Source organism: Parasteatoda tepidariorum, chromosome 9, assembly GCF_982258835.1.
Source record: "Parasteatoda tepidariorum strain Cologne lab strain chromosome 9, Ptep-v5.0, whole genome shotgun sequence".
NCBI classification, from domain to species: Eukaryota; Metazoa; Arthropoda; class Arachnida; order Araneae; family Theridiidae; genus Parasteatoda; species Parasteatoda tepidariorum.
In genome coordinates, this window is record NC_141763.1 from 4,223,201 (window position 1) to 4,249,289 (window position 26,089).

General features: G+C 31.2%; 1 protein-coding gene across 3 annotated transcripts in view; it reads left to right on the forward strand.

Moving 5' to 3' along the window:
- The window catches only part of LOC107449771 (E3 ubiquitin-protein ligase AMFR), a 193,653-nt gene that overhangs the window by 88,164 nt on the left and 79,400 nt on the right, over nt 1-26,089 (forward strand). For all 3 annotated transcript variants that reach the window (XR_015428977.1, XR_015428976.1, XM_043041501.3), the window contains exons 4-5: nt 14,480-14,632; nt 21,347-21,387. Coding sequence is in view for 1 of the 3 variants with exons in the window: in XM_043041501.3 (XP_042897435.1) it covers nt 14,480-14,632; nt 21,347-21,387 (194 nt within the window). In the remaining 2 variants the exon portion in view is untranslated. The remainder of the gene's footprint in view (nt 1-14,479; nt 14,633-21,346; nt 21,388-26,089) is intronic.

Here is a 26,089-nt window from a genome sequence, read left to right on the forward strand (position 1 = left end):
TCAGGACTTTTTTTATCACTGGGAAAAGCGTAGTAATAACAACAACAAAAGACCCAAAATCCCTTAATACTTACGATGAAATCTGCTAAAATAAAGAACGTTAAAAACTGATGAGCTTAAATGCGTTATTCGATTAAGTGTCGCAATAGCTTATAAAAAAATATTGGGGATTTCAAAACGTTAGAGTCCTGCCGTAGACTGATCGTTAAGATCGGTTCCCAGCAGATCACCGAAGTTGAGCATCACTGGCTACGGTCAGTGTGCGCATGGGTGACCACTTAGATCAGTGTGCGTAGGGACCGAGGGTGTGCGGTATGAGTCCTCGTTAAACTGTTCTACCGTAAAGTGCTCGACTTTGCATGCAGGTCGTCGGGCTACCGCAGCGGGAGTGCCATCTCCTCCGCAGAGGATCAACATTGTGATGGTATGTCTTCGGATCATCCTCGGGAATGTTTCCCAGACCGTCGCCAATAGCCCATTATGCAGCTCTAGTGCGGCGTAAATGAACTACAGCAACAACAAAACTTTGTAAAAATGTGTAGCGATAACTAACGATTGAAAAATAATTTGATTTGCGATAAAGTAGGCACAAATAAACCACGTCAAAGAGTGGTTATCTAAGTGAGATTCGTTACTCGCGATTCGTAATAATATCGTGCCAAAAATATGGAAATTATAAGAACCATGCGGAAATGCGTAGCAATAACTGCCGAAAAGAATTATCAAAAGTCATTTAGATTTGCGATGAAGTTTACGCAAATAAAGAGTTTCATAACTTTTAAGAAGTTAAAACATATTTTAAAAAATCGCGATATCAGAAATTACGTGAAAATGGGTGGCGATAACTATCGAAAAGTAATTGGATATATGATGAAATCGGCACAAAGACGAAGAGCGTCAAAAGTGATAACTATAATTCGAAATTCGTACATCGTAATGCTGTCGTTTTAAAAAAATATTGGGATTTTCAAAACTATGCGCAAATCCGTGGCGTTAACCATCCGAAAAAAAAAGCGATCGTAAATCCACATTGATTGACAGGGTGCGTAGCGTTTTTAAAAAGTGCTTAAAGGTGCTTATTTTTGAATTCCCTTTTTTTAAAAGCACTTAAAGGTGCTTTTTTCATTGGATGTTTTTAAAAAGTGCTTAATTTTCCCCTTTTCAAAATGAGATGTTTCCTTTAGCATGTTGATTTTCGCTTCGAATTATGCAAAAAGACAACAGTTCACATTATTCTATTCAACGTTTTCGCGATTCATTCAACCCCAATCTATTTCGGCGTATTGTCAGTCCGTAGCGTATGAAAACGCCCTTCGTTTTAACAAGATTCAAAACTTTTTGATTTTTGACACAATTGTCAAAAACAATGCCAAAAGTATTTTTTCTTCTTTTGGCATGACTTTTAAAGCAAAATAAAACCGCCAATTGTCAAAAAAACTTTCCAACCCTGCCTAGTTATTTTTTTTAAAAAGTGCTTAAAAATATTTTTTGAGTGCTTGAAAAGTGCTTAAAAGGTGCTTTTTTTGTTGAATAATTGGGCTACGCACCCTGATTGAGATTGGGTGGGACAAAAACTTCAATGCGCAATTTCAAATTTCCAAATTATTTTTCAAAAAAAAAAAAAAAAAAAAAAAAATTCTTTTTTTGTTTAGATTGCTGCCGTGGACCGCACGTCGAGAGTTTGCAGACCGCATGTTGTGGACCTCTATTATAAGCAATGTTATACTAAAAGGAACCGACAGAAACAAGAAATAAATAAAATAAAATTAATATTAAGGGGTCTAAACTCAGGCTGCTCTCCTGACCCCAAAATATTGAGACCATATTTCCCAGATTGCAGCTACTCCCTATATTTTGGGGATCAAAATTCCTAATCCGTTGAAAAAATGATGTTTATCCTGAGAAAGTACGTTTTTGTGTCTGATTTTGAAGCTTAAAATATCGTCTGCCACCATTGCCGGATAACCCATTACACCAGGCTAGGCCCTTAAAATGGATTTTTTGAAATTTTTTTTAAAAAAATTAAGGAAAACAATGATTTAAAAAAACAAATCAATTTCAAATATATATTAATAAAATACGATAATTTTTTTGCATAATGTTAATCATATTTATTTATTACTTAATAAAATTTAATTTATTATTTATTTTAATTTTAAATATGCTTTCTTAAATGAAAAGATATATAAGTACTTTTATATTTGAATAAATAAAAAATATACGAGAATTAAAAAATTTAAGGGCCGCAAAAATTTGAATGGCCTAGGGCCCCGCTTTCGCTTAATCCGCACTGTCTGCCACAAATTAACATATTTCAAGTCACCTCAAAACATTGAGTCCCTAGAACATGAAGATTCAATCTAAAGTTAGTCAGGGTGGTCCGTTCTTCATTCTGTGCACTGTACAATTTGACGTTACATTTTGTTTCGCAGCGTAAAAACTCATCAGACTGTTGCCAGATATAAATTTTAACAGTCATAGCGAAATTGTCAAAATGAAAAATATGAATAAGAGTGAAAGAAAAAAAAAGAAAAAAAAACAGTTTACTATTTGAGTTGTTATTAATCTAACCGAGTAAAATCTCTTCTTACTTTTTCTTATTGAGTCCCACAATCTGTATTCTTTAGGTTAAATTTTTTTTTCACGAACTGATCATTATTTTTCAAATCTAGATAATCGTCTATATTGTGACAATTTACATACTTACAAAATGTTCTATTTCTTGTTGTTTTGAAAAAAAAAGTTGAATATTGAAGTTTTGAAAAAAAAATAAAAAAACCTGCAATTATAATGCGCAGCAATTACGGGAGATTGTCTAGAGGAGCAGGCTGGGGGTGGAGCTTTTCTAGTAATTAAAGCAATTTAACTCTTAAATAGTTTGCTCCTAGAAATTAAAAACCTGGAATTTTTTATTTATTCATTTTTTAAAAATCCATAGTTGGAGTTTCCATAACAGAACCAGGAGTCTGTAAGAAATTTGGGTCCGTTAACGGACCCTTCACAAAATATCTTCATAAAAACGAACCTTCTCAAAATAATTTAACTTGAAAACGGACCCTTATCTTTTAATCGGACCCTTCACAAATTTGTTTATCTTCATTATTGTTTTGTTAATTGAATAAACCCTTCCCAGGGCAGAAAACAAGAAAGATGGATGTAAACTAATTAAATTTTGTCTTCGGCAGACGCTTCTTCCTTTATTCGTCCGAAATTAATATTCTGTGTTCAGCAGTATAGGCTAAATACCAAATATTAATATTTGTATGTTGCATCTCTAATTTAGTAGCAGCAATCGCTCTTTATCTTTTAAAGTTTAAATTTTTTTTTATTATAATTTTACAGTGTTGAGCATAATCTTGTATGTCTTTACAATTTAAAAACTCCTTGAAAATATTTTTTGCTATAACAGGACCCTATTTGCACAAATTAACGAAAGCAAGACCCTGGTTGAAAGGAATGTTGCTTAACGCTTATTTTATACTAGCCGCCTAAGGCGGCCAGCTGTTCGCCACGCTGAAGGTTTTCACAAATAAAGTTTTTTAAACTTATCAGGAAATCTGAAGATTAGTAGCATCATATGCTTTTATATGTTATATAGCTACAACGCTTAAGAAAAAAAAAACTAGAATGCTAAATACATGAAAAGAACACGAAAACGAATTAATTTTTTATGGTATTTTTACAATTTCTATTTCTACAAGGAGTGATCAAATGAAAAGGTACGAAACGACGTAAAAACGTAACAGTTAAATATTTGCATATTCCGCTATGGGAAAACGTAGCGAGACATCTCGGGATGCGATTGGAGTCTCTGACTGGGATCGGAGCGTGCACGGGTGCCCGCATACGCAGGAGAGAGCTGAAGCTCATATCAAAAGCGGCGTCCAAATGATGCGGCAGTCCGTATGAGGACTGGATGGCGCTCGCGTTGCAAAATTCGACGATGGAGGAGCAACGAGGTGTTATCCGATTTCCTCGAGCACAGAAAAACCATTAACTTCAATGTGTACTGTGAGACACTCTGACGCCTACGCAGGTCCATCAAGAACAAAAGACCGGTGCTGCTGTCGGAGGATGTGGTTCTGCTTCATGATAACGCGCGTCCACAAGTCTCCAGAGTCACACACATGGAACTGGCCAAGTTCAAGTGGGGGACGTTGGACCATCCGCCCTACAATCCGGACTAGTCGCCCTGCTATTTCCATGTGTTTAGTCCACTGAAGAAACACCTGAAATGGAAGCTCTTCAACTCGGACGACGTACTCAAGGACGCTGTGAAGGACTGGGTCTCGTCACGGCCACAGGAATTCTGGGAACAAGGAATCCTTCGGCTTGTTCATCAGTGGGATCGTTATGCTCAGGCCTATGGTGTATATTTTGAATAAAGTCTACATTTGTACCCACCGTGTCGTTTCGTACCTTTTCATTTGATCACCCCTTGTATATAATTTTTTATGGTATGAATTTCTATTTCTATATCGCTACAAAAATTATTGCCACATTTTTAATACAAAAGTTCTCCACTTTTCTCCACTTCGATAAATGTTAACTAATGCGAACCGTATGCGTAATTATTAATTCCTTCGTATATTATTAGTTTAAGTTGTCGAAAATTAATATTTCAATTGTAAGGCTCACATTAGCATACATTTATAAGAGTGGAGAAAAGTATATGCATTTTTTAATAGTTTTTTGAATATGGCACTTTGAAGACGAAAAAGCATAGATTTTCTTACAAAATGACTGATAACTAAAAAAACTAATCCAAATTTTTGAAAAAGAAAAAAAAAATGCTTCTTCATTATGTCAAAACACAATTATGTGCCGAGTTTCGTGCCTGGGCGAGGCTTCTGGGGCGATATTATGTATAGATTCACTAATTACGAGCAATTTTTTTCGTAATTTTTACAAAAACAGGACCTTTCACAAAATGTCTGGACAGACTCCTGCACGTGGTTTATGAAACGTATCTGAATCTAAATAATCTTTTTGTTTTATGATAAAATTTTAATTTATTAGGATTAGATTTTAATGATTCAAAGCTAACTAACCTCATGAAAGCTAATTAATTAGTACAGATTATATTTTAAGTTACGAAATTCGCGATCGCAACACTCGAATACGCCATCTGGGGAGAGACCGGTTTCATGCCTTTAGCCCTTCTCCCTTCCCTCTCCTCCTCTTTTCAGTTGTATAGGAATGTACTACGATAATTTCCCTTTTCTTAATATTTTTCCTTTTTATTTAATAAAAATATTTTTTAAAATTTCTATGATACTTGTCTTTAGAACTATGTTTAATGTAGTTTTCAGTTCCATATAGTTTTTCAAGTTAAAAGATTTTAATCTATGTGAAAATCAAGAGAGAAACTAACGCACTTCCTTCCTCTATGACTTTCCACATGCTAATGGGGAAAGCATGTGAAGTGTTGCCATAGGAAAAGAGTTCTGCTCTACGCCACCTGCAGCCCATTTCGATCGCCAATAAGATGCTGAAAGGATACTTTCTCTGAATAAACTTATCTTTTTTCTTGACCCTCAAGAAATGGGGATCACAATCGTGAAAATTGAGTAGCAATAATAGTTCAGACAGGAGAGCGGTCAAAAATTTGGTCACCTTTTTGCTTATTTCGCCTTCTCTAAAAAGTCTTATTTTTAATTTTTTATTTCTCGTTCATTGATTCTCTTCAAATTTTGGATTTTGCAATTTTAAATTACTTATATTAAAGTGGTGTAAAAAAATTTTGAACTTTTTTAATACTTATAAAATTTATCAAAAATCTTGAACAAAAATAATTTTTTTTACATGGAGCAGGGCCGGATTAAGCCCTAGTCCAGTGTTTTCCGAACTTATGACTTTTGTGCAGGGTTCGTGATTATTTTGATTTTTTAAAAAAAAATCAACTCAATCCGATTTTTTTGATTTAAATCGGATTTTTTTGATTTAAATCGGATTTTTTTGATTTAAATCAGATTTTTTTGATTTTTATTCGAACACATTGTAAGAACTTTAATTTATGATTAATAAAACTTTATAAATGTTTAGTCAAAATTAAATTAATATTAAAACTATATTATAACAATATTTTAGAAGCTCTGACTTACTAAAATAATTTTTCATTATAATACATAGTTTTGAATGCATAGCAACCATTTTGAAACAAATGCATGATTGAAATTTAAAGATTAGATGAAATAGAAAATATGAATTATACTTAAAACAAGGTTTCAATTAGCAAACATTAATTTTAATTTCAAATTGTGATTTCTTTTTTTTTCAGAATTTTTAAAATGACAAAATCAATGTATCAAAATTGTGTTTATAAATGTAGTCATTCATCAAAAAATAAATATTTAATCTATATATTTTTATATTAAAATATTCATTTTTAATCCTATATCAAAATAGATGAGTTAAGCTAAAAAAAATTTTTAAAAATCGATGTGCTCATTGGAATTTTTTTTCCACAAAATTTCTTTATAGAAAATCTGATGAAGAAAAAGATACTGTAAACATATTACAGACGTGCCAACTCTCCCGCATTTTGCGGGAGTCTCCCGAATTTTGAGTTATTCTCCCGCCCTCCGGAATTGATTTGAAAAACTCCCGAATTTTACTGCGATCGACGGCCAAACTCAAAATTACCTAATTTTTCCGCGAGTGCGAAGGTAAGTTTTTCTTTCAGCTTGAATTCCATCCCCTCTTATCAAACTACCATCTGCCTGAAGCGTAGCTGAACATGCTTTATTTTCCCCCCTCTTCAACGTTACCTCTAAAAACACTCCTATTTCACCCGCCCCCTTACACTGGGGGCGGGTGAAATCTTCCTCTTCTTTCGTGTGGAGTTGAATGCAATGACGTCACATGTCGTTATCGAGTGACGTCCGTTCAGGAGTGGGGAAACTCGTACTCTCGATAGTTGGAATTGATATTGTATCTTGCTGTTTTTATAGTTTTTAATGCTTATTTTTCCACGGTTGGCAACAAGCTCGTAAACTAGCAACGTGATATCAATTATTCGTTTAGTCTTCGTATATTTATAAAAAAAAATTCAAGGATGTCTTAAGTCGAAACGGAAGTATGGATCAATTTCAACAAATCATGTACCAAAGACTTTAGCAAGACTTAATTGCGGAGAGCTAAGTCTGCAACTCTTTTTTTCATGCATACAGTAGAGAACCATTTATCTGGTATCCAGATAATCCGGAAAAAAAATTTGCTCGGTTCTCCCGCCATTTTGAACTAAAACGATATGAAAAAAAAAAGCGGAAACTGGACTAATCCTTGAAGTTGAGTAGAGGAAAATGTAAGGAAGGGAAGAATTTTTTTCCCCGTTTACCCAGAGAAACGTCATTTCTTCCGCGACCTTGAAGATTTTAGATCTTTATTCTCTTTTAGGTCGTTAAACTCAAAGGAGTGGCATGATGATTTCGTTTGCTAGTTTGATTTACGAGGGGGTGGGGAAAATGCATTGCACATGCATATCAGTGAACAGAAGATGAAAGAGAAAAATATATTTATCTATTTGACATCGATTAAAAAAATAAAATGTTTTTCTTTTGAATAAATTCTGATTCTTTGGAAGTGCGGTATCATTCGCAAGTTTTTCTTGATGTGGAATCACACCTGCTTTAATTAAAAATCGCGTTTTTATATAAAAAAAAAAGAATTGTTTATTAATTTAAGCATACAATTATTTTATGAAGCAGATTGCAGTTTCGTTTTTCTGATTCCACTACGTTTTTTTTTTCTTTTTCATGATAAATTTTGCACTCAATAAAATTATTTGTATTACCAAATTTTTTCATTAGTTTTTTTTTTAAAGTCCGTTGATCTTGCCTTGTTCTAGGTTTTAATATTTATGCTAGTGCCGTTTTTTAACTATCGTTTCGGTTCGATAATTTTCAAGTGTTGTTTTTATTTAGATTAATAGGTTTTCCTTTTATTTTCGCCCCCCCCCCATGAAATATATTGCGTTATTTAATCATTGGTTTTGTTTATTAGTTGATTTAGGAATCGTAATTATTTTTTAAACTTGTTTTTCTTGTCTAAACTTGCAAATTTTTTTATTCTTTTAAATTTTACTTTTCTACAATTTTTTTCCTTTTTAGATTTAGGAGTGCTTTTCTTTTTTCTCTTACTTTAAAATGTGTTTACATTTTTTCCTTGTAATTTGGGTTTGATAAAACATCGATTAACGACACTTTTTTGTCGATCCAGGAAACCGGGAAATTAAGACATCCGGGATAGCGATGGTCCCGAGCATCCCGGATAATTGGTTCTTTATTGTACAGACATTAGTATTGAATTGGTTTTTTAAAATAAAATACTTATTCAATTTGTTTATTTTTTAAAAGTTTTTGTGTATTTTTATTACAGTGTCGGGTTTTTGAATAATGTTTTATTAAGGAAATGGTATTTATTTAAAGAGTATCTACCTAATATAGTTTTGTGTTGCTAAATCTGTGTTTAATTATTTTATTTCCATTTAATATTTTTAAACAATTATTGCTCTATTAGTGTGTAAAATTTCTTGCATTCTTATATTTAATAAATTTTTTACTTAAAATTCCTTAGAAGTGCCAAATGTTGCATACCATGCACCTTTTTTTACCCCTCCTGAAATCTCCTGAATTCTTGTTAGGGAAACTCCTGAATGTTAATTTTGCTAGGTTGGCACGTCTGATATTATAAGAAAAAAAATACCAGTTAATAACCCTACTGCTTCAAATAGATTTTGAAAGGGAAGAATTACACTATAGCATGAAAAAAATATCTGAATTCATCAGCCATTTTTTTTCTATTTTTGGCTTAATAAGGGAATTTTTTTAAATATAACCTCAAGCTTTAGAAATATACATTTTCCACCAATAAAATATAATTTAAATTATAATTCCATGCTTTTCAATCTAACGGTAGAATTTTAATTAACATTATTTGCACTTTCTTTTTTGAAAAAAAAATTATGTTTATTAATTACTTTCTACAGCTATGCAAGTTTATATTAAGACAGCATTAAATGTTTACTTTAATCTGTACTTTCAATCTCAAGAATCAAAATATTTTTAAAAACGTAATTTCAAATGTGTTTGAATTTAACACACACCAAGAAAGAAATTTCGTTAACTAAAATTAATTAATGCAGCTATTTATTTAAAATAAATTTTAAAACTAAGAAAAGAAAATAACAAAATTATCAATTATTTAAAACACTGTTTTTTTTTAAACTTTTGATATCAATATATATATATGTAATATAGAATTTCTCATGCGAGTCTTTCTATATTAACTGGTAAGCTTAAAACATATGTTTCGTATGAAGTTTAAGATGTAGAAGTCGGTCTCTCACAAAGAGCCATAAAAAGTCAAGATGAACCAGATAAGGCCAGATAAAAGATTATTTTCTGAAGTTAATGGGCTATAATTCGTCGATGAAGATAGTCCCAGAAAGTTCCCACCGTCAGAGTGGCGAGATACTTTTAGCGAATCAAAACCTCTAAATTTTATAAATTGAATGACGTTTCATTCAGATAAGAAGATACTTGCAACCACGCCCTCTCAGAATCTCACTTTAAAAACTCAGGACTGGCAAAATTGCGTGTCTTTTTCATATTTTCAATGGCTAGATAAAGCTGGGCCAAATCCAAACAATCCCTGCAAAGGGGGAAACCTGATGTAAATATCACACGCATAATGTTTGCAATACTCCATCTAACAAAATAAAATGCCTTTTTAACAGAAACCGCCTAAGTCTCTTCAATTATCTAGCCTTTAAAGACATAACATTACATATATATAAAAATAATTTGTTGATTTAAATCAATGATTTTTTTAAAAAAATCATTTGATTTAAATCAACTAACCCTGCTTTTGTGTACCCTTTTTTAATTTTTCGTAACGCTGTGTACAACTCATAAAAAATGAATGAATTTTTTACTATAAAAATATTGCACAAAAGCTAAAAATCACAACTGGCTGTTGACACCAATAATGTTAACTCTGCAAAAAATAGTCAATAGAAAATACGTAATCGTAAATTTTCATGGCTAGCTTTGTATTTAAATAAAAGTTTTTGAAATTTTCTTTTGTTGCAAGATATTTCGAATAAGAAAGCGTACTCTCGCTAAACTGTTCCCGTACCCCTGGGGGTACGTGTACCACACTTTGGGAAACACTGCCCTAGTGAATTAAAATTTTAATTAAATTAAAATTTTTGGGGCTCTTAGATTAAATTTTTTTCTCGTATATTTTTATTTATTCAAATATAAAATATTTATATATCTTTTCATTTAAGAAAGCATATTTAAAATAAAAATAAATAATAAATTAAATTTCACTTTATTTTATTAAATTAGAACTAAAAAATAATCGTAACATTTTGAAAAAATTTGAAAAATTATTGTTTTTCTCAATTTTTTAAAATTTATTTTCAAAAAATCCATTTTAAGGGGCCCCTAGTCATAGGGGACCCAGGGCCTCTGGGCTAATGGGTAATCCAGCCTTGACATGGAGTTATCTTTGTATAACAAATTTTATAATTGTGTTCTAGAATTTTTTGGATCGTTTAAAACATTATTGGGATCATGCGAATTAGAATCTTATTTTTAAAGTTTTATCTCTTAGTGATCGATTCCCTTCAAATTTTGGATTTTGTCATTTTAAATTATTAAAATGTTGCAAAAAATTTGTGTACTCAGGGATCTGTTTAGAAGAAATCTGAGTCCGTTAACAAAATATCTTTTCATAAAAACGGACCCTTCACAAAATATCTTTTTATAAAAACGGACCCTTCATAAAATGATTTTTCTTTTAATTGGACCCTTCACAAATTTGTTTATCTTCATTATTGTTTTGTTAATCGAATAAACGCCTCCCAGGGGGAAAAAAAAGAAAGATGTAAATATATATATATATATATATATTTGTGTTGCATCTCTAATTTAGAAGCAGCTATTGCTGTTTATTTTTGAAATTTTAATTTTTTTATATTATAATTTTATAGTGTTGAGCATAATCTTGTCTATTTACATTTTAAAAACTCCTTGAGAAAGTTTTTTGCAATAACAGGACCCTATTTGCACAAATTCATAAAAGCAGGACCCTGGTTAAAAGAATGTGACTTAACGTTTGTTTTATATTCACAAATTACGAGTCATTTTTTCATAATTTTACAAAAACAGAATCTTTCACAAAATGTCTGGACAGACCCCTGGTACTTAAAAATTCAGAATTTTTCAATTCTAAAGAAATTAATCAAAAATTTTAAACTAAAAGAAATTTTTCAACATGGAGTTATATCTTTCAAAAGAAAAAATTTATATAAAGAGGCCCAAACTTTCCACCGCTCTAATTTCTTAACTACTGAGACCTATTTTCCTACCTTCCTTTGAGTATCAAAAATCCTTTCCGTTGAAAAAATGTTTGTCTACTCAGTGAAATTATGTTTTTGTGCGCTAATGCCCGCAGTGGACTGATTGTAAGGACACAGTTCCCAGTAGAACACTGCAGTCGAGCATAATTGACTGCGGTCAGTAAGTAGGCGGTAAACCACTTTGATTGCTTTGATTAGTCTGCATAGAGATCAAGGGTGTGTGGGTATCGGCCCTTGGTAAACTGTTGTACCGTATAGTGGGGAGCCATCCCCTCTCAGGGTTGCCACAGGCGACTAAAATGCAACTATTTTTGGCATGAGGCGACTATGGCAACTTTTTTTGCCTGAAAAGGCTAAAAAAGCAACTATTTTCAGGAAAAGGAAACTATTGGGAGACTTTCCTGTACTCCTAGCTATATATAACAATTTTATATTTAACGATTTAAAAAATAAAACAATTTTTTATACGATATTACGATGCGTGAATTTCGAATTTGTGTAATCAGTTTTCATGTGTGTGTGTGTGTATATATATATATATATATATGTGTGTGTATATATATATATATATATGTGTGTGTATATATATATATATATTTACGTTTATATAAAAATTATCATATTTGCTACCAACTTGGCTGAATGGGTCATGGTATATGACAATTAACAAAATTATAGTCATATTTTTGTTCTTATTTAGGCAACTATTTTCCTAGTTTTTGGCTACTATTTTCATACGTTAGGCTAATAGAAGTAACTGTTTTGTTAAATTTTTTGTGTGGCAAACCTGCCTCTACAGAGGATCAAAATTGCGATGACACGTCTTCAGATCTTCTTCATGGGTGTTTCCCATTCCATCGCCAATAGCTCATTGTGCAGTTCTAATGCGACTGTAGCTTATTACCACTACGATTATAAAACATCAATTCACTAGTATATAAGACATGGTAACTTGAGTCAAGCTTGAGGTACCTTGTGATAGATGAAGATTCGCATTGTCTAATGACCGTTCCCCACATTGGTGACCCGGACATGATATGATCACGACTACTTTGATGGATGGTCCACATTGAACAGTAGTTGGCTTGCTATTTGTGACTGCATCATCGTCCTCCTCGCACTGTTGCTTCTCAATCTCATTTACACATATAAGGTTCCTGCACGCACTCGACTGCTAATAGCAACACAGGAGAGATCACACGCACAACCATAAACTTAATACAGCTGTTATGGCTAAAGCTCAAAAACCGGTGACTTTAATCCAGCTCTCCCGGTCTTTCACTAATACAGCAGCTAGTGGTAACCGTTCATTGAATTCTATCCATGATAAAATTCTGGTGGGGAGTACTCGGGGTTGGGTTTTTGACATGACAAGGGTATAATACTGGTTTAAACCGTCAAAAACTGAAGTTTGCCAAGAAAATATTTGAACTTCAAAACTACCAACAGTTGCCATGCATTATATTGAAATTTAATTATACTATAGGTAATCAGCAGGTTTTAAAATATTTTTCTTATTAAAATTAAGGTAAAATAACAGATTTAAAATCTCAGAAATTTATATTCAAATGCATGTGCAGAAAAATTTTGCACTAAAATTGTTTAAATATTTATATTTTGAAAAAAAAATTGTTTTTTTTTTATATTTAAGGAAATTAAAAGTTTATTATTATGCATTTTTGACATATAAGGAACATATAACTAATATTTATAAGGAACTTACAAGTTATGTAGTATAAATACAAACTTGGTACAAGTGTATAAAAAATTTTTTTTTAATGTTATACCGAATATCTTTATTATCTAGTATGTTAATTTGAATTTAAAAGTAGTTATATTTATGAATAATGATAAATATAATTCATATTGTTTATTATATTTATTTATAATTATTACACTTATCATTTTAAAACTATTTTTTTTCTCCACTTGTATTAAGAATACAATTAATGTATATCTTGAAAGCAAGAAGTAACTATTCAACAGCTGAATATTTAGATATTCAACAAAGCTATGTAGTATTCAGCAAAATGAAATTCACAAGTATTTGGATAAACTAAATTTTCAGTATAGTAAATGAATAGGCTGAATATAATCGACACTAACTACTCTGTGTATTTAACAGAAAGCACTTAAATTTGTATTGTCTTATGTTAACTATGAATTAAAAAAAATTGAAGATTTAAAATTCAGAATTACTGGTTTTTTTGAGAAACTAACAACCAATCACAAAAGTCAAACTAAACAGAAGATCATTACAGTCACTGATCCATTAAATATTTAAACAAATTATTATGGAAATTTTTTAATTATCCTAATTAAATGCATAATTTTAAAAATTGGAACATGCATCACACTACATAATCAAAATGAAAATGATGGAAGTAGAAATTTAATTCAAAATTCAATAGTCTAGTTCATTTGCTCCTCGCAGCATACGGTAGCACATAACTAGTTTTGAACATTTTTCTGTTCCTAATCTATTACGGAGTTTCGAATGAATTATTTCAAAACTGGAAAACATCCGTTCTATTGAATCAGAACTAGAAGGGCATGATAAGAGTTGTACGGCTAATTCTACAAATCCTTTATAAACATATATAAATTTTATGTATTAACTAAATTTCACATATGAATATAGGTTATTGATATTTTTGACAGTGAGGTTTTTGACGTGACGGTTTAAACCGTCAAAAACCTGCCAACCCTGGGAGTACTGTAGCGTAACTACCACTACGATTATTAAACATCAATTCACTATTATATAAGACATGCTAACTTGAGTCAATCTTGAGGTACCTTTTGATAGATGAAGGTTGACATTGTCTAATGATCATTCCCCCCCCCCACAGCGACGAAAGTAAAGTACGTACCTATTTACCTATATTTTTAACTTAAAATATCATCTGCACCAATTAGCATATCACCCTTTTAAAGATTGAGTCCCTATATGCAAACATCCGATTTATTCAGTGTTCGTTTTTTTTTACCCGTATTGTATACGTTAGTTTTCATTATTTTAGATTGTATCCCTCGACAACAATGATAGGAGTGATTAATGTAAAAAAGTGTAAAATGAATTTTAAAAAAGTTTTTATTGCGTTTCAGTTGTCTTTCTCTCCGGCCACCCCCAAGTGGACGCACTGCAGAGTCCTAATGCTGCTGTTCGGAATACTCTGCATATCTTTTAGCCTCTTTGGAATTTGCGTGTTTGTCGGACTGCACGCTGGAATCAATACGTTCGCCTTCATGGCCGCCGAGGTAAGTACTGCCGCTTGAATTTATCCCTGGTTTTGTAGTACTAATATTAAGATGGTCTTGCATCTTTCACCAATATCCTGCATCACCACACTTGCAAATATTGCCTATAGTTTGTCTAAGCTAAGAACTCCTCCCACCGCCAAGTCTGAGGCCGCCTGGTGCTATGGAAACAAGAATGACGCATTTTAGGGAGGGTAGCCTCACTCTAGGAGTAGGACTAACACAATAGACCGAAGAGATTCTCTTTCTCTCGACCCGAAACCACTCCAAAACAGGGACCCTGCACCCCTACATGAAATAGTCATACCTCGTTACCATAGTCACCGCCACGGGTCCAGATGAATGTCGGGAGGAGTTCTTATTTTAGACAAACTATACCTCATCACATAGTGTGCAAAGTTAAGAAACTTCTTTACTGTTGGAAATAGTTTGACCAATCAGTTGGCTCTTCCCTTGCATTACGCTTTTTCTTAACCCACCAGAATGTAAAATTTAAGTTCAACTTTGTTACCTTTCTAGATATTTAACGATACATACAAAAGATATGTTACTTAATTATTTTAAGTTGTAGGATGTATGCAACTAAACTTTTTATGGTTTCGTATATCAGGGTATCTGCGCACCTGGAAAGTCATGAAAAATCATGGATTTCAGTATTGAGCAAAATTTGTCATGAAATGTCCTGATTTTTGCCATTTTTTAAAAAAAATCATGGAAAGTCATGGATTTAGGTCTCCGAAAAATCTAATTTTTAAAATGGAATTTATAAATAATGTCCCCTCCCAATTTCACAGTGTTCCGATTATCTGAATTTGTATTAAAATCCCCACTCAGTCATATTTTATTAAAACATAAAATATTTTTATCCTGTTCTTTAAAAAAAATTATGGTGTTCTTTCAAAAAATGAAAGAAAGAACATAATTTCTAGAGCAAATTATCTTTTAAACTTCTGTGATTTCATAATTCTTTTTATTGTTTTTTTTTTATCAATTCAAAATTATAGTTTAGGCTTTTTATATTACACTTTTAAGAAGAAATGAAACATATTTAACTAACTGCATACTGTATTTAGTAATTTGCTCTTGTATTTTTTTCAGCTATTTTATTGCTTCAATTCTTTCTTTACTTTTTTTTTTTTAAAGTTAAAAATCAATAAACATGAAGATGCAGATAAAAATCAATAAACATGAAGATGCAGATAAAAATCAATAAACATGAAGATGCAGATAAAAATCAATAAACATGAAGATGCAGATAAAAATCAATAAATATGAAGATGCAGAGTATTCCAATTTTGGTTATATCTATCATTTCAATTAATGTTATTGAAATGTTTTTTTTAATTGTTGTGTTCTTGTCAGAGAAAATAGTAATTTCGTTAAGTCATGAAAAATTGTTGGAATTATTCATGGAGAGTGAAATTCTAAAATGTAGCAGATACCCTGTTTATTTTAATGATATATACAATACCCAGGATATTACAAATAGGTTCAAGAAGCAACCATGTATAATTGCTTGTTCTATGAAGGTTGTGTTGCTGATGTTATTATTCTGTCAAACTGCGGTGTGCTATTTGTTTTCCTAAGATGTTGTAATGTTTCCTAAGGAGCCCCGATTTTCATGCTAAGCCAACCAACACAAGTGTTGAGACTTTCTTTGCAATTACTTATTGCTGTGGTTGTCAAAAAGATAAGGGTCGAAACTTGCAGCTTGAAGAGGACGGAGCCTCAGCAGGAAGCTCATTGCAAACACAGCCGAGTACTCGAAGACGTACCGTCCATTTGACAAACTGAAATCACTGTAGCAAACAGACAATATTGGGATAGGGTTGGGATGACATGTGCACAACTGTTGGAAACATACAAAAATATATTGAGCTCAAAGAGATACTGTATGCATCTGTCATTTGCAAAAATTTATCAATGTTGCAGAAGATATCATTTGTAGTTTCTTTTGCAAAGAAACCTCAGATAATATTCCACTAGAGGCTCCATATTCATCCAATTAACTTTTTGAACTGTGTACAAAACCAGCTTCGACAGCTTGAGCAGGAATCGAGTCCAAATGGTGCAGATTTTATAGATTATTTTAAGAGTCATTGTACACATGGTAAAATGATGAACATTTAAGCCAAAGTGATTCAAAACCAAAAAGTTTCTTGATCATGCATACTGGAATCACCAGTTAAAGTTTCTCACTTTTTTCTGGAAGCAGTTGACACAGCCTCTTCTAAAATTACAATTTTGAATTTACATTATTTCATGTAATTTAATTTGCGATTCAAAACTCGTCTGAATTTGAAAAAGAATGTTTCTAATTCGAAACAAAATGCTACCAAATAATCCCATAAAAGAAATATGTGTCCCTATTCCTGGCCGATAGGAAAATTCTTGGTGTCATCCGTCGTAAGGACCAGAATAATGATCATATTTAAAAGTGAAACTGAATAAAACTAATTGCCGTATAATTATATATACAGTGGATTCCCAATTATCTGACTTTCTGCTTTAACTGAGCTATCAAATATTTCAAGGATTTTTTTTTTTTTGCTCTTTTATTTTTTTAAGCTATTGCAGAAAACAATCCTGAATTTTTTCTCCACCAAACACTTAGGAAAACGAGCTGACGGATTTACTGATGAAATGATCGTTAATATTGTCCCTAATGAAAATGAATCTAACGAAGATGATAAAGATAGTGACTATGAAAATCAACAAGTAAAAATCTCTCATAAAGATTCACTAAAAAGCTATCAAAAGTGCTATTGAATATATAGAATTACAAGAAGAGATGGCACCAGCCTTTTTATTACCTTTTAAAAAATTACTAAACATTTCTGCAGAAAAGTGCCAAAGTAATGTAAAACAAAAAACGATTAGGGGCTTTTTTAAGTAAAAACTCTTTAATTCTCCTAAAATATGCTCTTGAAGTGTTAAGTAACCTTTTTAGTTACAAAATGAATTGTATGTGATGTACTAGTATATATTTTGTAATTGTTAAATATATTACATTTACACCTACTCTTTTTCATTCTATTTTCATTTTTTGCTTTAACCGAATTTTTCAATTATCAGAGTTAGTCTTGTTAAATACCAATATTGTGAAACGGAAATTCAAATTGTGTATCCTGAATATTCACTATTTAATGCGATAATTCTATAATTTTTTCTACCAATTTTCGGCAGTTGTCGCTGCTAATTTTCTCATATTTTTAAAAGTATCTATATTTTTAATAAGATTTATTACTACATGAATCTTGAAACTTACATTAACTCTTTTCTAACAGGCTCGATTCGTGTGATTTTGTCATATAAATACGTTTTCTAATCTTTTTTTCAGTTATTGCCAAGTATTTCACGTTTTTTAAGATCCTTTTTTTATGTCATGAAGGAAGAACAAAGTTTGAAAATGGAGGAATTTGTCATTTTTTAAATATATATGTATATGAGCCGCGATGGCTCAGGAGGTAGAGCATTCCCCTTATAATGGAGTGAACCCGGTTCGAATCCTGGCGATGCTTGGTCGATACGAATTCCGCATCCGGCTTGCATCGACCACAGTGCTGACCTGAAATGTCCTCAGTGGTAGACGGATCATGGGTGAGAGTCCCCTTGCGTCTGACTGACCATGGGAGGTTCTTGAGGTCTTCCTATCTATGTAACGCAAATGCGGGTTAGTTCCATCAAAAAATCCTACATGAAGGCCAATTTCTCCCAATACTTGAGTCAGGAGTTCCCTTGTCTTCTGGATTGGGCTCAAAATTACAAGGCTTTGTAGGTGAACATTAATAGTCCTAAACCAAAAAATTGGGTCGGATGTTCAACGGCGGTTATAAAATAAAAAATTAAAATATATACATATGTATATATATTGAATAGACATATTAATAGAATTACATATTCCTCTGTATAACATAAAAGAATATTATTATTTTATATATTAATAAGAAAAATTTTCTTTTTAAATTTTATAATTGTTACTTTTGTGCATAAAAATGAGTCAATTTTTTTAATATATCTATCTATGTATCTATCTTTATATATATATATATATATATATATATATATATATATATCTATAGCACAATAAAGACAAAAAGGATAAAGAGAAAACATAGAAAATAATAAAGATTAATGAAAATAGAATAAAATTTATTTAAAAAATAATTAAAAAAATTTTTTTTACAAATACAGAAAACAAAATTATGAAAAAATATAATCTCTTCATCAGCTCACACTATTATATCCACAAAAAGGAGTGCTTTCTGATATTGTATCAATGTAGCCAAAGCAAAATATATCAATACAATACAATAGTGTGATATATAAATATTATGTATAATGTATAAATCTATGAATGTAGTATAAATATTCTTCTCTCTTCCTTAATCTTTATTATTTTCATTATTTTCCCTGTTTTCTCTCTCTCTGTGTGTGTGTGTGTGTGTATATATATATATATATATATATATATATATATATATATATATATATATATATATATATATATATATATATATATATATATATATATATATATATATATATATATATATATATATATATATATATATATATATATATATATATATATATATATATATATATAATATGTGTGTGTGAAGAAAAATTAAGATAACTATTTATTTCAGCAAACAACATTTCTGCTGTTACATGCTTGAGTGTGATACATGTGCACATGAAAGTAAAACATATTTCATCATATTTTGATATTTGTTGTTGGTCCAATAATACATATGGCATGCTGGTTGGCCATCCTTATTGCAAACATTTATCTTCCAACATATTTTTTGGCTGTTATTGATTCAACAATAATGAACATAACATGTTGCTTAAACCATCCTAGTAGTAAAGCAACATCTTCCATCATACTTTTATAGTTGTTGGCCAAGTATTAGTAAATCCAACAGACCATCAAAATGGCCGTACATCATCATCTGCCGTATTTTGATGGTTGTCACTGGTTCAAAAATAAACATAACTTTGCTGGTTGACCATTATTATGATAGTAAAACATCTTCTATCTAAATATGACGGTTGTGATATTGGCCTATCAAACACCAATCATTACTTGACCCTCATAAAGCATCATTTACATTTTAAAATGAAGAAAGTTTGTTAAATCAATAAAAATGTGATCAACATTTTTGTTGGATGGTGACCATCAACGAAATGAACTTACAAGAATTTTGTTTTGAGTATGGCAAAATGTGTAAAATTAACATTAAGGAGTCCAAACTTTTGACCTCTCTCCTGGCCAAACAATTCAGACTCAATTTTCCAAGAACGTTTTTGTCTTCATATCAGGGATGAGATTCTTCCGCGGATTCGCGGATTTCCGCTTTTTTTCAGATTTTTCCATTTTTCCCGCTAATTTCCGCTGAATTTTTTTTTTGCCCAAGTTAAAATGTTTTATGAGGAATTTAATTTTCCGCGGAGGGAGATTGTTGAAGTCCCTTTTCCTCCCTCTGAAGTTTCTCTAAAAATCATTTCCTTGGGATAAAACTGGTTGACCTTTATACAGGGATGAGATTTTTTTTGTCTCTCGAATTTCAGCCTTTTTATCAAAAACTCCGATTCTCTAAAAGTTTCGTTTTTTTTAAATAAATATCCCGTTTTTTTTAAATTCAGTCATTGAAGTAAAATAATTATATTTATTTACGATTTTCAAAGATAAACAGAAAATTCAATCTACGCCCTAGCTGCTAACCCTTCCGCATTTTTACTTATTTTAGCTATTTTCTCCGATTTCTCGCACAGAAAATAAGATTTTCCGTATTTTTTATCCGTCGGCTGGATAGCTCGTATTTTCGTAATTCAGATCTCGATTTTTATTCATGCGATTTTAATATCAGTCATCGATTTTCGTATTTACCTGATTTAAAAGTTGCACATTGCGATTCTTATTTACGCTATTTAAATATCGTATATTATGATTCTTATTTACGACATTTAAAAATCCAATATCGTGTTTTGTATTAATGCATTTTTAAAATCTCTATTTTATTATCAAATCTCGATTTTCGTATTTACCTGATTTAAAAGTTGAACGTTGCGATTCTTATTCAGGCGATTTAAATATTGTACAGTGCGATTCTTACTTACGAGATTTAAAAAATCAATATCGCGATTTGTATTTACGAGCTTTTAAAGCCCTATGTAGCAATTCGTATTCACGTGAGCTTAAAATCCAATATCGTGATTCGTTTTTGTGGTTGTAATATCGCGCGATTTAAAAATTATGCATCGTGATCAAAAAATTAAAAAATCATGATTTGTATTTTCGCATTTTTTAAATTCGATGTAGAGTTTCATATTTACGTGATTTAAAAGTCTCATATCGGGATTTATATTCACATGGTTTACAAGTTTAAAAATCGCACTTTTTTGTCAAATTTTTGTTTATATTATATATATATATTCTTCTTTTTTTTTGTTGTTTTTTTTGTTTTTTGGATTTCCTCTTTTTTACTTTCTGACTACTCTCATCCCTCCCTGTTCATAACTGAAGATATCATCTGTACTAATTTACATATTTGGTGTGTTAATCATTAAGTTGAGTCCTAGTGAAAATCTGATCATTAGGGCGTTAGAAAGTTATTCAGGGCGTTTTGTTTATTATTTTGCACAATGTATTTTTAATATCTATATTGTTAGTATGTTTCATTAATGTTGGAAATGTTTCTATTTCAGTGTTCCTTAGTTTCTATCAGAACATTCTATGTCATTGCTAGGTAAGCAACAAAAATTTTAAAAATGTGCTTGTGTTTTTACAATTTAATGTATTGTTAATGTTTTAAATAACTTTCATTTTGTCTACGTATAAATATACTAAAGGGAAATTTGTTGTGTATTATTCGGACTGAGTCCAAATTGTGGGACTTCTAGCTGCAAAATTTATTGTTATTGATTTCTATGTGTCACTTTTTCAATGTGGACTGCCAATTTTAAAATGTAAGTTTTAATCCATGATTTTATAGTATGGTATTTAATACATGACTACAGATACAGTTAAAACTTAATATTATGAACTTAAAGAGAAATATGCTAACCTCGGGTGATAACAAAAAATTAAGTCTAATATTTTTAACACTACAGTCAAAATAAGTTATGTGTTCCAACATTTTAAAAGTTGTATAACATGTGTTTACTTGAAAAATAAATTATTTTAAGCGAATGTCTAACTTTTTTCATTTGATTTTAGTTATGCTGAAGTTTTGCTCGTTATCTTTCTTTTCCCCTCCAAATGCCCCTTTTAATATTTTTTCCAATCACCACATTAGTGAAACATCACTGTCCACAGTAACAACAGGGTACCTGCGCACCTGGAAAGTCATGAATTCCGGTATTGAACAAAATTTATCATGATCTAAACTGTTATTTAAAAAAAAAAAAATCGTGGATTTAGGTCGCCGAAAAATCTAATTTAATCTAAAATCTAACAAAATCCCCACACTGAGTCATATTTTATTAAAGTATAAAAAGTTTTTATCATGTTCTTTCAAAAAATGAAGAAAAAGCATTTCTAGGTTGAATTATCTTTTAGACTTCTGTGACTTCAGAATTTTCGTTATTTATTATTTTTATTTTATCAATTTAAAATTCTAGCTAAAGCAAGTCATTCATTGGCAAATTTTTTTTAAAATTCCAAATTGAGAATAGAAAAATCAGGAGTATTTCTTTCCTTTCTGATGAACAAGAAAAGTATGTTTAGAATATAATTCTGCAGAAAACGATGCAGAGTATGATAGTTTTGGTTATGCCTATTATTTCAATTAATGTTATTATAATGCTTTTTTTTTAATTTAGTGTTACTGTCGGAGAAAATAGTAACTTTATTAAGTCATGAAAAATTCTCGGAATGAGTCATGAAAAGTCATGAATTTGAACATCTAAAATGTAGCAGATACCCTGTATCTACTACCTCAATAAATATTATGTTTTGAGGATTCATTTTAATTGGTTCTTTCCTATGTTATGAGCTTATATAATTATACCCACATCTTACATGTCTGCTTCTTTGGGAATGGATTATTCAGCCACTTCTTTTCAAACATGGTGTTTTTCTTTCTAGGTTGCAAGAAATCTCTTTCATCAAAAAATGATTTTTGAATCTTCTCGAAGTTTTCAAGAATTAAAATTTTAAAAATTTAAAGTTCTTCAGATATGAGAATAAATTTTTTTTTAAGGTATTGGAAAATGGTGGTTAAATCTGTGATCGAGTAAGTCTAAATTTTTTAAATGATTTATTCGAGTGGAAATTTCTTCTGTGATGCCAATTTAATTACACTTATACTCTTTGGAAAAAAAGCAAACTAATGAAAGTCAGAGAATATCATAATGCTAGTGAAGTTGATGAAGCAGCATGCAAGGTTGAATTTGATTAATAAGAAGCATATATTGATCATTGGCATCTCTTAAAACTGAAACTTATAAAATGCGCAAGTTTTGAGAAATTAGATTCTGGGGAGTATACTTTGTCAAGAAATACTGATATCCTTAAATTCAACTTCCGGTTTTAATGGACAGGGTGCGTAGCGTTTTTAAAAGGTGCTAATTTTCATTGGGTCTTTTAAAATAGTGCTAAATTTTACCTTTTCAAACTATTAGTCTTTCTTTACCGTGACAATTTTCTCCACATATTTTGGAAAAGTGTGCTTTTCAGATTGTTGTATTCAAGGCTTTCACAATTCATTCAACCAAATTCTATTTCGGCATACCGTCGGTCCTTAGTTTATGAAAGCGCCAATAATTTTACAGGTTTGATAAAATACTGTGCGTATAGTGAGCTGGGTTCGGTGAGATTATTGCGCTCTCTTGTGAAACTCTGCTGCATTTTGCAAGATATTCTCAATTTCAAGCTTCATTTTCTACCCTCTGAAATCAAACCGAAAAATCTCTCGATCATTTTTTAATGGCTAATATAATCAAGAAAAGAGTTCTTTGTCAGAAACTAGTTATTTATCATGATCATGTAAAATCTTTGAAACTTATTTTGCATTTTGTTAATGTATATAGTGCTTAGAAATGTTTTTTGAGTTCCTAAAAAGTACTTAAAAGGTGCTTATTTTTTGTTGAAGATGGCTATGAAAAAGCGATAGGCTAACTTAATTTGGAAGAGAGGAGATACTGATTAAAATTTATACAGGAGATCCAACTTTTTCTTGCTCTTTAATCGCTGAGTGGGTTCTATGATTTGTTAGACTAAATTATGTACATTGGAGAATGATATAATTTTGCATAATGGAAGTTTCAAGTTACTTAAAAGCAAATTCTTTGTATGATATCATAACTAGCAAACAAATTGGAGTAGAAACATTGGATGCAAAAATTACGTAGAACAAAATTGATGCTTAAGCAGAACGGATCATAATTACCGGGTGGATACTAAATACTGTAACACTAAAAAGAAATAGGAATTAATTTTAATGGTTTGATAAAACAATTCTTCTCTCACTATTCCTGTAATGGGTACTTTCTATAAGTGCGGACGATTTTTGCTGAAATCAAAAGATTTAAAGTAAATTTAAAGATGGATTCAAAAAGGGTAAAAAGCTTTGCAATTGTTGATTTTCTGCATGTAGAATCTTTAAACAATTAAATTCTCAGGCGTTTAACAGAACATTTATGTATGGATTTATAAATTGATTATTGGATACCGCACGCCCAGTTCGTTGTAGAAAAATTTACGAAAAATACAAAGAAATCTACAATGCTCTGTTAATAAACTGGCTGCAGAAGCAGGGGTCTGTCCAATCCAAATTTATAACCTTACGTACACAAATACAATTTTGGGAAAAATAGTAGTTTCACAAACTACTTTTTCTTAAAACTTTATTTTTGTGTTGATTTTTTAATATATAATTTCTAATTTTCACAAATTATGCCTAAATTTTCTCAAAATAAGGTACCTCTCGGAAAAACCTAGACAGACCCCTGGGAAAGGAACGTGAGTCAAAGAATAATGCAAGCTGTATTAAATGATGACCTGGGTTTTTGCCCTGAAAGTTCAAGGTTTGACAGCTGTGCGAAAACTGGACAGGTTACGCAGATGTCAGAAATTGCTGAATCAGCACCGTGACAAAAGTGTTGACAGAATAATCTTTTCTGATGAGAAAATGTTTTACACACAACTAAGTTCTAATGATAAAAATCTTGTATATTCGGCAATCTTTGATGATATCCCCGAAAGTGTTTAAAAAATGTGAAACGCTTTCAGAACAAGCATTCTGTTATGGTTTGGGCTACAGTGTCAAATAACAGAAAATATCCTCTGAAATTCATTGAAAAAGGGGTAAAAATCAATGCTGAATATTACAAAAAGGAAGTATTGGCTACACATTTATTGCCGTGTACTGAGAGATTTTATCCCAGAAAGGATTGGATTTTTCAGCAAGATACTGCACCGTCACACCGAGCCAAAACAATATAGGCTCGACTCCATGTCAGTTGTCTGAAATTTATTAAGCAAGAAGATTAGCCCCCCCCCCCTTTTCACCAGATCTAAATTCTTAAGACTATTGTGTTTGGGGCTTTCTAGAGTCTAAAGTCAATGCTAGGCAGCACAGAAGTTTGAACTCTCTCAGAACTTCTTTATTACTTCAATTAATGCTAAATCAGACAAAAAAAAAAACATACTTTTTCTGAACAAACATACCATTGTGGTGTAACCAACATACTAGTTAGTACCAAAGTTTTGGTGTACACGACGAACCTGTAAACTAGTATGCAGGGCTTGAAGTATTACAAACTGAACTGAGCAGATGAAATGTATATATACCGTTGCAAAAGTTTGTTCCTACACCCTTTTGCTCTTCGCTTTGCACTTTTTCTTATGTTTGACGTCTCTTATCCTGTATTATTATAATTCTGGATGCTTATGATTTTGTTTAAATTTTATTAAAGTAAAGTTTTAATTATAAATTCTTTCTTTTTTATCTTTGACAATTGATCTAATTAAATATGCTGAATAAAATTAACGAAACCATTCTCAACAATCCTTTTTTTTTTCTCTTCCCCCTGAAATATAAGGAGGTAGCCAAAAGTGGGGGAAAATAGGGTCCCAATATTTTGGTCAGGAGAGCAGTCCTAAGTTTGGTGCAAAATTTTTTAGATCCACTTGAAAAGTTCTCGAGATGGCAAAATTTTCCAAGTCGTCATTAAGAGCTCTGAACTACCGACCGCTCACCTGCCTAAACTGTTGGGACCCTATTTCCCAGAATGTGGCTAGCTCCCATAATTTGAAGCTCAGGAATTAAAATTCCTCAAAAAGAAGCATATTTATTGAGAAAGAGTACGTTTGTGACTGATTCCGTAGTTTAAAATGCTGTTTGACTTCTATTTAACAAACTTCCATTTTGCGAATTTTTTCGAGGAACCAAGAACATTTTGGAAATTTCTTCGTAAAATAACTTCCAAATAGTGAAAAGAATTTTC